Genomic DNA, 17,693 nt, shown 5'->3' on the forward strand with positions numbered 1-17,693 from the left:
TGATAAAGACCTAGAACAAACCTTGCCAACTGCAGAGGTCAGATTTCATAACTGCTCTTCCCCTAAAAATGCTGATTCAATCTGCTAGCCTTATTTATTGGTTTCCTTGCTTTTTGGAATCACCACCATCTTCTCGTAAGCCTGTCTAGCACCCCCAGGACACAAGTCCAGGACCACGCTGGGTAGACTGCACAAGTGCACGGTGTCACAGGCTGCTCTGAAGGCCACGCCCACGGAGCACGTGCGTTCTGACGCGTGATATAAAGCTCTCGGTCCCTTCCATCCCTGTTGTTCTCCACTTTTAGTCCCCTCCCCTCTCTGGCCTGTGATTCCCCAATGCTGTGGGAAGCAGAATAGGCCCAAGGGGGTAGTTTAGCACAGAGGTTCAGCTAGGCTTTGGCAACAGGTACCTCTCAATGCAAACCCCGGGCTCCTTGGAGACAGAGCCGATTCCAGTGCCGGGGCAGGAGAGCACAAGTTAAGCTGGGAACATTTCAGAATAGGGACATGCTGAAAACACAGGATGAGGATATGCCAAAGCACACAAGAGCCGGCTTAAAGGGGCTCTCCCTGACCTCATCTGGGAGCATTTGAGCATCAAAATAAAAAATGATGGTAAGAGATTATAACCCATTGAACAGAATAGGAGCCCATGAATCCATACAGATATAAAGATGTAAGTGAAGAAAATAAAGTTACGGGCTGGGTGCGGTGGCTCACGCCTGTCATCCCTGAACTTTGGGAGGCCAAGGCAGAAGGACCACTTGAGGCCAGGAGTTCGAGACCAGCCTGGCCAACATGGTGAAACCCCGTCTCTACTAAAAATACAACAAATTAGCCAGGCATGGTGGCGGGTGCCTGTAATCCCAGCTACTCGGGAGCTGAGGCAGGAGAATTGCTTGAACCCGGGAGGCGGGGGTTACAGTGAGCCGAGATCATGCCACTGCACTCCAGCCTGGGTGAAACAGCCAGACCCTGTCTCAAAAAAAAAAGAAAAGAAAATGAAGGTCTGCTGAAGAATGGGCTATTGACATAGTCTCAAAGTAACGCCCCTAAAGACAGTAATGACCGAGGAGCAAATGGAGACATCACAGTGGAGAGGCCCGGCAGACATCACCTCGGTCAAGCACTCAAAGTGCACAGCACCAGGAAAGGGACAAATCGAAACCTGGCAGGACGCCCCGAGAGAGGAGAGCCCAGCATCACTGCTGGGACCTTCTAGCCCAAAATGCGTGACCTGAATCCATTCGGGAGAAAACACTAGACAAACCCAAAGCAAGGAGCATCCACGAAATCACCAGCCCGTGCTCTTCCCAAGAAAGTGAAAGAAACGCCTGGGGAATGGATCCGGACAGAAGGAGACTCGAGAAACCAGACAAGTGAATGTAACACGTGGCCCTGAGCTGGAGTCCTCTGCTATAAAGGACATTATTGGGACAAATAAAGAAACTTGAACAGGGCCTGAGAATTCATTGTGTCATGTATCAGTGTTAATTCCCTGATTCTGACGATCCTTACTATATAGTGTAAAATACACCCTTGTCTGTCTGAAACACACACTAAAGTTTTCGGGGTGAGAGGCATCCAGTCAGTCAGTTACTCTCAAATGGTTCAGGTCAAAATAAATTCTTCATACTTATACCATTTCTGTAAGTTTGAAACTGTTTCAAAACAAAAAAGAATTTCTTTCAACCTAAATCTCCCTGGAATAACAGAAAAGGACTCAAGTGCTCATAAAAATGAAGGATTAAAAGAATTTTAAGACCAGGCATGGTGACTCACACCTGTAAATCCCAGCACTTTGGGAGGCCGAGGCGGGCGGATCATGAGGTCAGGAGTTCAAGACCAGCCTGGCCAACACGGTGAAACCCCGTCTGTACTAAAAATACAAAAATTAGCCAGGCGTGGTGACACATGCCTGTAATCTCAGCTACTCAGGAGGCTGAGGCAGCAGAAGCACTTGAACCCAGGAGGCGGAGGTGGCAGTGAACCCAGATTGCACCACCGTACTCCAGCCTGGGCGACAGAGCGAGACTCTGCCTCAAAAAAAAAAAAGAAAGAAAGAAAAGAATTTTAGACTGGTGGTTCTCAACCAGGAGTAGTTTTTCCCCGGGGGCCACGTGGCAATGTCTAGAGACATTTTTGGTTGTCCCAAGTAGGGGGTGTTACTGGCATCTAGAGGGGCTGCAGAATGTCCTACAGGATAGCGCTCCACAGCAAAGAATGATCCATTCCCAAATGTCAGTGGTACCAAGGGTGAAAAATCTTTTTACAAACATCTCAACAACCACGATAAAATCCCCGTCCTACTGCTCACCCAGCGTGTGGCCTTACATCACTTCATCATCCTGTGCCTCAGGCTGCTAATCTGTGCAAAGGGGATAACGGTAGGTACCTCACAGGCCACTGGAGGAGTAGATGAGATCACGTGTGTGCTCTGCAAATGCCTGTCACCGAGGACACACGCGGGAAGGTCGGATCAACTCGAGGGCTGGTTGGCAAGTATCTCATTGCACCTGCACGGACCACAGATCCCTGATGCGCCCACGGCTCAAAGGAACCAGGAGCACCCTCTGCCCCAGGTCTGGGATGTGGGAGGCCACGGGGCACACGCTCCCATCCTGCCTGCCTTTGACGTCTGCAGGCAGTCGGAATTAGTCTAAAAGCTTGGAGGGAGCTAGGACAGCTTCTGGGTCCGGCACAGAGCCTGCATGGAGAAAGTGCTCAGTGAAGACCATGTGAATAGATGAACGAATGAACCAATGAACCAGTTCTCCTTCCCTCCTTCGCCACCCACGGCTCGGGAGGGAAAGGGGCATACAGCCAGCTCGGTCCGTTCTCACCCTGTGCCCTGTGAGCTTGCCTGTCTCGGCTTCACTTTCTGTCCATCTTGGGCCTGGGAACCCAGACCCCAAGGGCCCACCAGAAGAAGCTAGAGGGTCAAAAACGACCTGAGATAGGACGTCCACCATTGAGTCTCGGGGCTCAGTTCTTTGTAGATCTGGCTTCTTAGGGGAAGGTGTTTTCTTTCTTTTTTTCCTCTTGTCACAAAACTGCTCTCACAGAGGTTTGAAGAAAAAAATAAACTGACGGCAATGGAAATTCTAATACTAGAAAAATGTCAAGAAAGCAAATGCCGGTTTCAATGAGACACTCAGCCTGACAGGTCATGGAAACAGGCTTGAAACTATCAAAACACGAAAACCCCCCCTGGCACAGGGACCACAAGCGCTTGCTTGTGAAACTCATCAAATTCAAAACATGCCTCAGTGGACTGTGTTTTTGTGCCCAAGTCACGAGTCAGCCTACGCAAGGGCCTCTCCAAGGGTCCTGGGGAGATCGGGGGACGGGCCAGGACCCGGCCTTAGGCTGAGCACATGGCTCTTGGGTGGGCATTCAGGTGGTGGACAGAGCTGGCGGGGGGAAGGAAGAGGGGACAGGGCTGAGCCCTTTACAAACCAAAACCAAAGACCAGTGCCTGAGGCTGGCTGTGCCACTGCCAGGCTGTGTGGCCCTGGGCCAGCCGTCCACCTCACTGAGCCCTGTCTTCTCCTTGCAGAACAAAGGTCTTCAACTGCGGGAGTGCAGGCGGCCTCTACGGGAGCCCACCTTGCAAATCAGAAAGGAAGGCTCAGACAATTTCCCCATCAGAGCCCAGCACTCAATGCATGCCATGCAGTGCTGAGGAAGACCCTGGCCTGCCTTGAAGGGGCTGCCCAGGAGAGAGAAGGTGCCCGGCACAAGATGGCTGGGAGCCCCCTGCCCCAGGTGAGAGCTGGAAGACACGCACTGTCTAGATGCCCCTGCCTGGACAGGTGAGGAGGGTCCCAGCTCCCAAGGGCTGCCTGGAAGAGCTGGCCTGGAGGCTGGGCAGGGATCAGAGTGCAGGAACCAGGGAGGGGGTCAGAAGCACCCAGGACTCCGGAAGGCCTGAAGCTTCCAGGGAGGAAAAAGCCCCAGGCACAAGCCAGCTTGTCAACAGGCAGCAGCCACCGACTGCAGGCAGGTACTCCACCATGTGCTTAACAGCCCGACCTTGATGAATCCACAGGCCAAGCCTCTGAAGTAGGCTCTACCATCGCATTTTCCAGATGAGGAAACTGAGACACAGAGCAATTCAGTAACTCACCCGGGGTCACACAGCTTGCAAGTGGCAGAACCAGGGTCCCTCCTGCCCCATGTGCTCCTTTCCCCTCCTGCCCCTGGACTGATCACCAGGTGGTAGAAGAGGGGGAGAGAGGAGAAAGAGGGAAGGAGGGAGAGGGAGAAAGGGAGGATAGAATGTAGAAAGGAAGGGAAGGCTGGCGGGAATACCCCCTAGGGATACTGGAGGAAAAAGTGAAAGACAAGATAGACTTTTAAACGTTCATGCCAGCATCCATCCAGGTGCTGCTCTGGGCAAGCCATGCAGTCCTCACACCCAGTACAGTCTTCACCTCATTGCATTCTCCACACGCGTGAGTTTTCACCGGCATTACATCCCTACAGATGTACAGAATGTGACAGGAGCCACAGACAGGGAGCCTCGAGGCTGGGCTAGAAGTTCAGTCTCTGGAGCCCACGTCCCGGGCCTAGAGCTGCCCTGTGTTCCTCTGGCTCGGGCAGCCCCTTTGGACAGTTGGACACTCACCCACAAGCTCTAGCTTGGGCCGGGAGGTCTGGACCAGGTAGCACAGGTGGAGCTCTGAAACAACACCAGGAGGAAGGCTGGGGATGGTGGCCACAGGGGGCAGGAGCAGGCAGGGAAAGGACCCAGGCCAGGCTGGCAGAGAGCAACCTGTCCTCCCCAAGGCCCCAAGGACACAGCCACTTACTCTGCCGAATTCGCTTCCTGCAGGCCCTCCGGTGGCACAGGAGGAAGGTGCTGGAGCCGACCACCACAGCCAGCACCAGGATCACCCAGAAGAGCACTGGCCCTGGAACACAGAGACACCCCACACTCTTTGCCTCACTGCAACCACACAGGACAGCCCCAGCCCCAGACTACTTCCTCCTTCTCCTGGGACACAGCTTCCATCGTGGCTAACAACATCAGGTCCTTTCCAAGCCAAGGCTGTATCTCATCCAGCCCTCCCTCACCTGGCTCCAGGAAGCTGATCAACCATTTAAGGCTGAGATAAGGGCAAACTGTGTCTAGAGGGTGAGAAATTGAGGCGTCTAGGAGCCAGAACAAAGGAATTGAGGTCCAACAGACCAAAACTTGGGGACTGTGGAGGAGGCCCCGGTGTGACCGGCATCTGGCAGCACTGCTGGTTGGCCGGAGTCAGGGTGGGGAGGGTCAAGCAGTGAGGGGAAGGAAGGGGTTGAACCCAGTCCCCTCCCAGCCAACCCTCGAGACCCGCTTGATGAGGGCAGGCATGGAGTCCTCTCTACACATAAACACGCCCCACAAGCATTCCCTGAATAAATGATCCCCAACCCTCGGCCCTAGGCACCATCACTACCTTCAGTTTAAAAATGAGGGGAGCCGAGGCTCACGAAAGTTCATTAACTTGTCCAAGGTCACCCTGAGAGGAAGTGGTAGAGCCCCAGCCCAGGCCAGGCCAGGCCAGGCCGGGTGGACTCCAGGACCCACGCTCTTAACCCCTATCTGGATCCACTTCTTCACACCATGGTACTAAACTCGCTTCCTTTTTCCCTTTGGTCACTTACAGAGGTCATAGAGCTAGTGACTGCACTTTATTGAAGTCCATGTTCAGATGTTAAAAAAGTAGTATATGCCAGTTAAGTGCTTCTCAAACGTTCATGTGCATATGAGTGCCCTGGAGATCTTGTTAAAGTGCAGTTTCTGATTCTCTAGGTCTGGGATGGAGCCCACAATTTGCTGTCTTAACAAGTTCCCAGCTGGTGCCAATGTCGCCAGACAGGACCGTACTTTCAGAAACACTGGCCTGAGCACTACTGCCACCTCGTGTCAGCCACTAGAACTGCAAGTCCTAAAATGAGTAGCCTGGCATCATTCCCTAAGCGCTAACTCTTGGGGGTTTGTTTGTTTGTTTGTTTGGTTTTGGTTTTTTGAGACAGAGTCTCAGTCTGTCGCTCAGGCTGGAGTGCAGTGGTGCGATCTCGGCTCACTGAGACCTCTGCCTCCCGGGTTCAAGCGATTCTCCTGCCTCAGCCTCCTGAGTAGCTGGGATTATAGGCACGCACCACCACACCTGGCTAATTTTTGTATTTTTAGTAGAGACGGGGTTTCACCATGTTGTCCAGGTTGGTCTCAAACTCCTGACCTCATGATCCACCCACCTCGGCCTCCCAAAGTGCTGGGATTACAGGCATGAGCCGACGCGCCCGGCCTAAGAATTAACTCTTACAGAGGCCGTCTACAATGCTACACTGCTTACAACCCTGCACGGTCTCTGTCATTACCATTCTGCAGATGAGATAACTGAGGCTCAAAGGACAACTAGTCGAAGTCATGAAATCCATCAATAGAGACCTGTTTTCTGAGTAGCAATTATGAGCCATGAGGATGAAGCTGTGAAAAAAAATTCCTGCCTACAAGAATTAAAGAATAGTTACTAGCAGCCAGGCACAGTGGTTCACACCACTGTAATCCCAGCACTTTGGGAGGTTGAGGCGGGTGGATCACCTGAGGTCACGAGTTTGAGACCAACCTGGACAATATGGCAAAACCCTGTCTCTACTAAAAATACAAAAAATTAGCTGGGCGTGGTAGCAAGCGCCTGTAAAACCAGCTACTCGGGAGGCTGAGGCAGGAGAATCTCTTGAACCTGGGAGGTGAAGGTTGCAGTGAGCCAAGATGGGTGCCACTGCACTCCAGCCTGAGCAACAGAGTGAGACTTTGTTTCAAAAAAAAAAAAAAAAAAAACAAGAATAGTCACTAGCAAGTGTCAGAGCCACAGCCCCAACTCAAGAAGCCAGAAATTTGGAGTCAACCTTGATCCCCCTTCTCAGGCCATACCCACAAAGGAGACGCTCCCTCCTGGCTCCTCCTCATCTTCCTCCTCCTGGGAATGGGGGTGGGTGGGCTGGGACCATTACCTGCATCCAGAACGGGCTTCCCGGTGGAGGAGAGAGCGATGGGAGCGCTGGTTGGGATGGGCAGCGTCTTACTGGCCTGGGAGTCCACCAGGGAGCTCAGAGTGGGGCTGGTGCTGCAGGGAGAAGCCCAAGGCAGGAGTGATGGAGATGGGAAGAGGGAAGTGTGTACTCAAGAATAATTCCCTTTCTCTAGAAACTGCACAGCCAGAGCCTGGGCCCCTAGATCCTCTCTCCCGAGTCTCTGCCAGGCATTTTGAGGGCAGGGACTGGGTTTTGAGGCCTTCTGGCTTTCCAATGGTGTTAGCACAGAGATGCGCACACATTTAACAAGAACAGCCCAGGCCCCGCCTCCACCCCCAGCCCAGCTGCCTCCCAGGCATCCCCTGGGCATGGCAGGGACAGCTCCCTCCCGCAGCAGCCAAACAGAGAGAAGGGGTGGGGGAGTCACCTGGCAGGCGCCTCGCCATTCTCTGGGGTGGGGCTGCAGTCAGGCTGGGTCCCCAGGGGTGGCGCCTCAAAGGTGGTGTCCTTCTCAGCCATATCTACAGAGGGGAGGTAACATCTGAGAACCAGCGCCAAGGAGGCTGGTGTCTCCAGGAAAGAGTTAACCAGGGACTGGTGGCTTCCAGCGAGGTAGCACCGTGGGAGCTAAGACAGTCAGATTTGTGTTTCAAAAGATCAAAGTGGAGAAGCTGGCCAGGCACAGTGGCTCACACCTGTAATCACAGCATTTTGGGAGGCTGAGACAGAAGCACCACTTGAGGTCAGGAGTTCAAGACCAGCCTGGCCAACATGGTGAAACCCCATCTCTACTAAAAACACAAAAATGAGCCAGGTGTGGTAGCACACACCTGTAATCCTAGCTACTAGGGAGGCTAAGGCAGGCGAATCATTTGAACCCAGGAGGTGGAGGCTGCAGTGAGCTGAGATCATGCCACTGCACTCCAGCCTGGGTGACAGAGCAAGACTCAAAATAAACAAAACAAAGTGGAGAAGCTGCTACTCATCTTTAACAGCTGTGATCACCCAGGAACGTGGCGCAGTGACGCTAGACCTTTTGCTTTTAAGAGAAACCTGAAATTTCCTCATGTTTAAATACAGTCTCAATTTTTAAAGTTTTTTTCTTTTAAATCAACTTTGTTAAGGAATTATTTATTTATTTATTTATTTTTAATTTTTTGAGATTGAGTCTTCCTCTGCTGCCCAGGCTGGAGTGTAGTGGCACGATCTCGGCTCACTGCAACTTCTGCCTCCCAGATTCAAGTGATTCTCCTGTCTCAGCCTGCTGAGTAGCTGGGATTACAAGGCACCTGCCAACACGCCCAGCTAATTTTTGTATTTTTAGTAGAAACAGGGTTTCACCATGTTGGCCTGGCTGGTCTCGAACTCCTGACCTCAGGTGATCCGCCTACCTCGGCCTCCCAAAGTGCTGGGATCACAGGCGTGAGCCACCGCACCCAGCCTAAAGGCACAATTTATGTACAAGGAAGTATCCCCTGGCAGGGTACGTTGGCTCCCGCCTGTAATCCCAGCACTTTGTGAAGCTGAAGCAGGTGGATCACTTGAGCTCAGGAATTCAAAACCAGCTTAAGCAACACAGCAAGACCCTGTCTTTATTTTTAAGTAAGTAAAAATTAAAAAAGAAAATGTCCCTAAGTGTGTACAGCCTGATGAGTTCTGACAAACTAACTCCAATCAAAATACAGAACATTCTCATCCCTCCAGAAGGTTCCCTAGTGCCCCTCCTCACTCACTCTGCCCCCACCTCCAGATCCAGGCAACCACTGATCTGCTTTATGTCACTATAGAAGAGTGTAATCTGTTCCAGAATTTCATGTCGACAGAATCATGCAATATGTACTCTTTGGGGTCTGGCTTCTTTCATTCTGCATAATGTTGTTGATATTCACTCAGGTTCATTCCTTTCTGTTGCCCAATGGCGTTCTGTTGTACAGATGAACCCGTTCCCCAGTTGATGGACATTTGGGTTGTTTCCAGTTTGAACTATGATGAACAAAGCAGCTATGAGTATTCTTGTGGGTGCCTCTGTGTGAACATATAATTTCACTCCTCTTGAGTGCCTAGGAAGGGTGGCTGGATCACTGTGCTGGCCAGACGGAATGTCTCTGAAGGCCAGTTCAAAGCTGGCCACCACTGGTCTGACACAGTCACATTGTTTTACAGATGGAGAGAGCCACAGGGCTGGAGCTAGACCCAGGAAACAGAGAGGGCAAGTTCTAGCCCAGAGCACTCCCCTCTGGACGGCCCTGCCTCCTGCCTGGGGACTAGGCACCTTCGTCGAAGCTTCCTGCTTTTCTGGGGCAGGAAAATTTGGCCCACATTAGAAGTGGGTTCTGCTCAGTCACTACACCTCTCCGCCCCCAGAGCCCTGGTGGAGGCACCCCTTTTTGATGTGGTACAAAGCAACCCCACACACATAACACACATCTCCCCTCTACAAAGTGTTTGTGACACCTCTCAGATTTTTCCTGAGATAGACAAAAAAGTAAAGCCAGGATTAATTTATTTCTTGGATTGTAGGGTTCTGAGGAACCCTCCTCTTTGGGGAAGGTCACTGGACTGTTACCTGAATTAGTTGGAGCCTGGAGGCTGGAGGCTATGGAGAAGATGATGCGATGTGTTATGATGTGATGTTAGTATTTGAATCAGTGTTTGAAATGTCACTGGGTTTCAGTGAACACTTACTTTGGGTGGATTGGAGCTCTGGTGCTCAAACCCATTAACTGTGGCTATTCCCAGTTAGCATCATGAGGAGAGAGTCCCCTGCCCTCTCTCCAAGGCAGCCTGATGTAACTAGACAGGCCCATAGTCTCAGCTGCTGCTGAAACACCTGCTGAAATCCAGCGACAGATCTGCTGTCCCTCCTGTACGTGCAGAAGAGGGGGACCTAGTACTCCTTGGGTCCCTCTCATCCCCTCTCTGAATATACTACACCTCACTTGTAACTTTCCTTCTTCCTCCCTGAGTTAGTGATCCTCCCCTTTTCCTCCTCTTTGGATTTGAAGGTGGGGAGAAGGTATTATCTAGCCCCTAGTCTGCCTGTGTTCTCTGGTAAGGGCCTAGTGGAAGAGAAAAAAAAATAATCTGCCTACTCTTAGCCTTCATTTAAGAACTAAAAAAAGATATTATTTACCAGATGGATATACTTCTCTTTAAATCCAAACACCCAGTCCTTGGGCCATTTAAAGAATGGACTTAGCATCAAAGCCGAATGGATTTTCTTTTTGTACATTCAGGAATTGCTTAAAATCAGGTGAAATTTCATCTTCATATTGGGACTGTATATTTCTTGTCAGCTTTTTCTTTTCCCTGGAGTTTCCAATCGCCTTTCTTTTTCTTGTTGACAAAAGGATAGTGTGCCCTCACCATATCCTCAGGTTTTTCAACTCTACTAATCAACAGTACTAATCATGAAATGTCCTACAATTCTCTCTTTTATTCCTGGGAACACTTCCCTGGAGCCTTCCTTCCATTTTCCTGCTCTGATCTGGCTCAAGTGGTCTACAGCACATCATTCCGGGACTTCCCTTCCTTGCTCTGCTAGGATGGAGTGCTGGTCTCTAGGTTCCATGGCTTCCTGTTTTTCTTTTTTGCCCCCTGACTTAGCTGAATTACATCTTCAAATAACTTCCTAGGAGACGATGTAGGAAGAAAAGCTTTCTGGACCTTTTATGTCTGAAAATGTTTCTATGCTGCTTTCAAACTTGATTGTAATTTAGCTGAGGTGATTGCAATTTAGTTGGGTAAATTCTGGGCTCAGAACTAAGAAGGAGGTGGGTGGGTGGTGTCTTCCAGTGGAAAGTACTCTGGGCTGACCCTTGGGATCCCTGCATTCCAGCTCTAGCTTCGGCCCTGTGCTTTTCTCTGGGTGTAAAATGTAGAGGTTGGATCAGACCAGAGGTAACCAGCTTTGACTAGTCTTCAAAAGCATTCTATGTGACCAGCACAATGACCCAGCCACTCCTCCTAGGTATTTACCCATGAGAAATGAAAACATACATCCACCCAAAGACGTGTACAAGAATCAGCCAGTCATGGTGGCTCACACTGGTAATCTCAGCACTGTGGGAGGCCGAGGTGGGAGGATCGCTTGAGCCCAGGAGTTCAAGGCTGCAGTGAGCCAAGATCATGCCACTGCACTCCAGCCTGGAACACACAGTGAGACCCTGTCTCTAAAACTAATAATAATAAAAGATGTAAGATAAATTCCTACATGTTAAAAAAAAAAAAAAAGAATATTCACAGCTGTTTTCATTCATAATAACCCTAAACTGGAAACAACCCAAATGCCATCAACTGGCAACTGGATAAAATCATGGTGGTACATCTATTACTTGTGGCATGGGTAATTTCCACTGATCCTGCTTTGCTTAAATGCAGGTCCTTCTGACCTGAAGTCTATGCTTCTGGTCAGGTGCACAGAGAAATTGGGGCTACCACTGTCGGGAAGATGCCTGGAGCACTTTGGAGTGCCAAAGACCTGTGGCTGGTGGCGGATGCATAGAGGGAGTCAAGGAGCAGGACACTTTTGCAAACATGAGGCCTGGCACATGCCAATGTCTGCACTGGGAGGGCCACATCAAGGTGGTCAACAGACCCAGGCAGCAGGAGCAAGAAGAAACAAATGGCCAGGCACAGTGGTTCACGCCTGTAATCCCAGCACTTTGGGAGGCCGAGGCAGGTGGATCACGAGGTCAGGAGTTCAAGACCAGTCTGACCAACATGGTGAAACCCCGTCTCTACTAAAAATACAAAAATTAGCCGGGCATGGTGGCACGCTCCTGTAATCCCAGCTACTCAGGAGGAGGCAGGAGAACTGCTTGAATCCTGGAGGCGGAGGTTGTGGTGAGTCAAGATCGCGCCACTGCACTCCAGCCTGGGTGACAGAGTGAGACTCTGTCTCAAAAAAAAAAGAAAAGAAAAAAGAAAAAACAAAATCTAATGCAGCCAGAAGCCTCCTTCCTCCTGCGACTGCCCTCCAGCGCCCTCTGCTGGCAAGGTTTAACTGCATGCTCCCTGTAGAGGAGAAACGCGGAGACCAGTCATTGATGGCAGCGCAGGGATGGACAGGTGAACGGAGAACCTACAGACGATGGGCTGATCACAAGCACACTTTCTAAAAAGCCTTTTCTTGCCCTCTGATGCCATATTGTTCCTTTTTCATAGCATTCTGTGCCCACCCACCTTATGGATGTAACGAGTTTGTGAACATTTCTGCAGACACAAATTTAATGTTGCTAAGTACTCTTCTATTCCTGGATTTATCAAAGCTTCGTGTGTGGTAAGAATTTCTGGTTTCGCATGTTTTTATTCTCCTTCATAGGGCTGGTTTTCCTTATAAATCTCTGCTCATTCATATTTATTTTAAAAGGGTTATGTTTGGCCGGGCGTGGTGGCTGACGCCTGTAATCCCAGCACTTTGGGAGGCTGAGGCACAAGAATAGCTCAAACCCAGGAGGCAGAGGTTGCCACGAGCCAAGACCATGCCACTCCACTCCAGCCTGGACAACAGAGTGAGACTTTGTCTCAAAAAAAAAGGGTGGGGGGTTACACTGCATCCATCAATAGATAAATGTGGTATCTATATACAATGGAATACTACTCAGCCATCATAAGGAAAGAAATCATGTCTTTTGCAGCAATATGGATGGAACTGAAGGCCATATTCTTAAATACAGACATTCAGATACAGAAAGACAACTACTGCGTGTTCTCACTTCTAAGAGGGAGTGAAATACTGTGCCCACACGGAAGTGGAGAGCAGAATAAAAGGCAACAGAGACTTAGAGGGGTGAGGGGGTAGGAGGTATAGGTGGGTGGACCATGAGAAATTATTTAAGGGGTATGATGTACACCATTTGGGTGATGGATACCCTAAACATCCTGAGTTCACCACCCCATCTAAGCATGTAACAAAATTACGCTTGCACCCCATACATTTACACAAACAAAATAAAATCCTAAGGACTCTACTGAATATTCCAGTCACTGAGCGGGGACGGTTTCTTCTGCTGTGTTAGCATGTCCTGTTCGCAATGAGTCTCTTCCCTGAGTAGGAAGTCGGCCAGGAGACCCTGGGCCCATGGGTGGAGAGTGTGAGCTGGCAGCCTCCCTCCATTTCAGGGTTATGGGGTAGGGCTAGCCTGTTGACAGTGCACTTCCAAATACCCAGGTAAAGAGGGCTTTACAAACAGACTGACAGCACCCCACTGGTGGCCCGAGCTTTCCCCAGATACTCCTTCAGTGTTCTGACTCAAAAAGACGATTGTTGGCCAGGCACAGTGGCTCACGCCTTTAATCCCAGCACTTTGGGAGATGGAGGCGGGCCGATCACTTGAGGTCAGGAGTTCCAGACCAGCCTGGCCAACAGGGCAAAACCCCATCTCTACTAAAAACACAGAAATTAGCTGGGTGTGGTGGTGGGCACCTGTAATCCCAGCTACTCAGGAGGCTGAAGCAGGAGAGTCACCTGAACCCGGGAGACGGAGGTTGCAGTAAGCTGAGATCCCACCACTGCACACCAGCCTGGGCAAGAGAGCGAGACTCCTTCTCAAAAAAATAAAATAAAATAAATAAATAAAAAGACAATACTGGGGATTAAAAACTCAGGCATCATCTGTGCAAACTGGTCAGTGGCCATGCCATGCCATTGAACACATTTTGAAGTTGTGTTTGAAGACATAGTCACGGACCACTGCACTTCACAGCTCTCCACTTCCCTTCTGCTCTTCATCTGCCTGCCTCTTCCAAGCCCAGAGCCTCTCTGGGGGTCCTAGAAGCAAGTCACCCCTCACTTCTCTGGCAGCCCTCACAGAGTCACATGGGGTGACCTTTCCTCCACTTGTTTTTTTTTTTTCTTTTTTAGACAGAGTTGCACCCTGTCGCCCAGGCTGGAGTGCAATGGTGCAATCTCAGCTCACTGCAATCTATGCCTCCCGGGTTCAAGTGATTCTCCTGCCTCAGCCTCCTGAGTAGCTGGGACTACAGATGCCTGCCACGACACCCAGATAATTAGTGTATTTTTAGTAGAGGCGGGGTTTTGCCATGTTGGCCAGGCTGGTCTCAAACTCCTGACCTCAAGTGATCCACCTACCTCAGCCTCCCAAAATGCTGGGATTACAGGCGTGAGCCACCATGCCTGGCCATTCCCCTTGGTTTTGTCACCACTCTTCCATCTGTTTTTTTTTTTTTTTTTTTGAGACGGAGTCTCACTCTGTCGCCCAGGCTGGAGTGCAGTGGCCGGATCTCAGCTCACTGCAAGCTCCGCCTCCCAGGTTCACGCCATTCTCCTGCCTCAGCCTCCCGGGTAGCTGGGACTACAGGCGCCTGCCACCTCGCCCGGCAAGTTTTTTGTATTTCTTTTTAGTAGAGACGGGGTTTCACCGTGTTAGCCAGGATGGTCTCCATCTCCTGACCTCGTGATCCACCCGTCTCGGCCTCCCAAAGTGCTGGGATTACAGGCTTGAGCCACCGCGCCCGGCCTCTTCCATCTGTTTTAAACCACCTGGACATTTGTTAAAATCTCTCAAAGCCCTTTAAAAAACAAAACAAAAAACAAAACAAACAAAAAACGGTCAGGGTTTTAGCAGTTTCCTGCACACTGGTAAAGTCAACCATCCTGAGTTAGAAACCTCTTCAGAAACTTGATATTCATCTCTCTAAGTCAATAAAACAGTCTTGCAAATAGGGCAAGATTTTGCCAGCCAGGGCCGGGCATGGTGGCTTATGCCTGTAATCCCACCACTTTGAGACACCAAGACGGGCAGATCACCCGAGGTCGGGAGTTCAAGACCAGCCTGACCAACATGGAGAAATTGCATCTCTACTAAAAATACATTAGCTGGCCGTAGTGGCGAGTGCTTGTAACCCCAGTTACTTGGGAGGCTGAAGTAGGAGAATCGCTTGAACCCAGGAGGTGGAGGTTGCGGTGAGCTGAGATTGCACCATTGCACTCCAGCCTGGGCAACAAGAGCGAAACTCTGTCTCAAAAAATAAAAGATTTTACCAGCCCAATAATTTTAGGAAGAATTTTTTTTTTTAATCAACAGAACCTCTTACCAAAATGCTAAAACTGGACTTTATCATTCCATTCGCTGGGTCTGACTACTCAAAGGATAACCAGAACCCATACCTGATCTAATTAACAGCCGAGGGTGTTGGTCATTTGCCCCCACCCCTGGCTGTTGGTGGGGAGAGGCACAACAGTGGGAGCACAGACTCCACCCCGTAGTCGAGGCCTGGGGTGGGAACTGCTTACCCTGGGGCTTGGTGACTGTCTCTGCTGCACAGATTGGGTAGGGGACACAGCGGGCACAGGAGTTGGTGGCTGATGTGGCACAGACCATGCCAGGTCGACATTCGCAGACGCGGGAGGAGTTCCACGCACACGGCGTCTTCTCCACGAGATCGTCTAAGGGACACAGATGAGGGTCATGGAGAAAGACCAGGATGGCAAGGGCAGGGGGTCCAGAGAGCCCCCAGGAGGACAGAGAAGCAGTTGTCCAAGGGTCCTCCAACAAGAAAATAAATGCTCATCTGACTATGCCGTTAAGCAGCCCTCCCAGCATGCTCAAAATAATTATGCAGGGTGAAAGAAGGCAGGCAAAAAGGGAGGGCATTCTGTATGTTGCATTTACAGGAAATTCTAGAAAATGCAAGCTATTGCATGGTGACCATAGGCAGGGGCTGGGAAATGGTGACAAGGAACCCGAGGTAACTTTTAGGGGGAAATGGCTGGTTGCTCAGCTGCATGCATTTGTTAAAACTTATCAAATCGCATCCTCTAATCTGTGCATTTTACCATATGCCCACTACCTCTCCATAAAGCTGTTAAAAGAAAGTCCTCCAGGGGACGGGGTGAGTGGGCATGGGTGCAGAGGAGCCGAGACTGGCCATGACTCCATAACTATTTAAAGCTGGGTGATAGTACACAGCCATCTCTGACTCACTCTACATCTGAATATCTCTGAAATTTTTAATGATAAAAATATTTTTTGGCCAGGCGTGGTGGCTCACGCCTGTCATCCCAGCACTTTGGGAGGCTGAGGCAGGTGGATCACAAGGTCAGGAGTTCGAGACCAGCCTGACCAACATGGTGAAACCCCATCTCTACTAAAAATACAAAACTTAGCCAGGCGTGGTGGCAGGCACCTCTAATCCCAGCTACTCAGCAGGCTGAGGCAGGGGAATCACTTGAACCCGGGAGGCAGAGGTTGCAGTGAGCCAAGATAGTGCCACTGCACTCCAACCTGGGTGACAGAACGAGACTCCATCTATTTAAAAAAAAAAAAAAAAAAAAAGTTTTTCTCCAAAATCAAAAAAATAACATGTTAGAGGTATTATTTTTACTAAGTGTAATAATGCTTTTGTATGTGTTCGGGAATATTTTGCAACGCTCCACTTAGAGGTAAATACAGAATGACTGGATCAGTAATTAGGCAAAATGCGACTTCTCCGCAAGAGTAGTTCTCAATCAGCAGGATACTTAGAGGCCCAGCATGATAATGGTAAGGGCTGGACAGTCTCTTCTTACAACCTCCAGAGCAAGGGAACTGGGCAGGATTTGGGGAATTTGTGCAGAGGGTGCGTGAGCTCAGCAATAAATGAAACCATTTGGGACAATGGCAGCTATTATCATTATTATTATAGCTCTTAAGATAATTGAGTATGTGTGAGACAGTCGTCTCAGCACTCTACCCAGATTCACCTACAATCATGTATTTAATTCTTACACAGTTCTCTGAGATAGATACTACTATGCCCATTTTGCAACAGAGGAAACTGAGGCACAGAGAGGTTAGGAAACCTGCTTGAGTTTATAGGCTATTAGGCGGGAGAGGTGGGATCTGAACCCGGCACTTGGGTTCTAGAGCTCATGCCTTTAGCTACTAATATGCCGCTCTACTCTCTCGTAGGGCTTCAGTTAGGAGAGCTGAAGGAATTACTGGGCCCAGAGCTAACGCCTCTTTCTCCATATGTCCACATGGTGGTTGTGGCAGACTGTATTTTCCCAAAACAGTGATATTTCTGGCTCTACAGTGATATTTCTGGCCCTTCCAGAGCCTTGCCACTTACCCATTAAGAAGTACAACTGTTTTACTTCCCTCCGTCTCAAGTGAGATTTGTGGTTGCCTCAACAAACAGGAAGTGGTGGAAGTTCTGTGTGACTTCTGAGGCTAGGTCATAAAAGGGGATGTGGCTGCTGCCTCTCTCTGTCTCTCTGTCTCTCTCTCCCTCCTTCTCTCTCTCTTCCTTTCTCCTTCTCCTTCTCTGTCTCTCTCTCTGCCTTTCTCTCCCTCTCTCTTTCTGTCTCTGTCTCTTTCTCTCTGTCACTCTCTGTCTCTGTCACTTGTTCTCTCTCTCCCTGTCTCTCTGTCACTCTTTCTCTCTCTCTCTCCCCCTCTTTCTGTCTCTCTCTCCCTCTCTCTTTCTCTGTCTCTGTCTCTCACTCTCTCTGTCTCTGTCTCTCTCACTCTCTCTGTCTGTCTCTGTCACTTGTTCTCTCTTTCTCCCTCTCTCTCCATCACTTTCTCTCTCTCCCTCTCCCCCTTTCTGTCTCTCTCTCTCTCTTTCTCTGTCTCTCTCTCTCTCTGTCTCTTTCTGTCTCTGTCACTCCTCTCTCTCTTTCTCTCTCTCTTCCTGTCTCTCTCTCTTTCAAGACTTTTATG

General features: G+C 49.9%; 1 protein-coding gene across 1 annotated transcript in view; it reads right to left on the minus strand.

Moving 5' to 3' along the window:
• The window catches only part of TNFRSF8 (TNF receptor superfamily member 8), an 82,254-nt gene that overhangs the window by 13,259 nt on the left and 51,302 nt on the right, over positions 1-17,693 (minus strand). Inside the window, exons 8-12 of the mRNA XM_023191998.2 lie at positions 15,284-15,436; positions 7,454-7,547; positions 7,006-7,118; positions 4,815-4,916; positions 4,631-4,684 (exon numbers count right to left, since the gene is read on the minus strand). Of these exons, the coding sequence (XP_023047766.1) occupies positions 4,631-4,684; positions 4,815-4,916; positions 7,006-7,118; positions 7,454-7,547; positions 15,284-15,436 (516 nt within the window). The remainder of the gene's footprint in view (positions 1-4,630; positions 4,685-4,814; positions 4,917-7,005; positions 7,119-7,453; positions 7,548-15,283; positions 15,437-17,693) is intronic.

The sequence above is a fragment of the Piliocolobus tephrosceles genome, chromosome 1 (genome assembly GCF_002776525.5).
Source record: "Piliocolobus tephrosceles isolate RC106 chromosome 1, ASM277652v3, whole genome shotgun sequence".
In the NCBI taxonomy this organism is placed as follows: Eukaryota; Metazoa; Chordata; class Mammalia; order Primates; family Cercopithecidae; genus Piliocolobus; species Piliocolobus tephrosceles.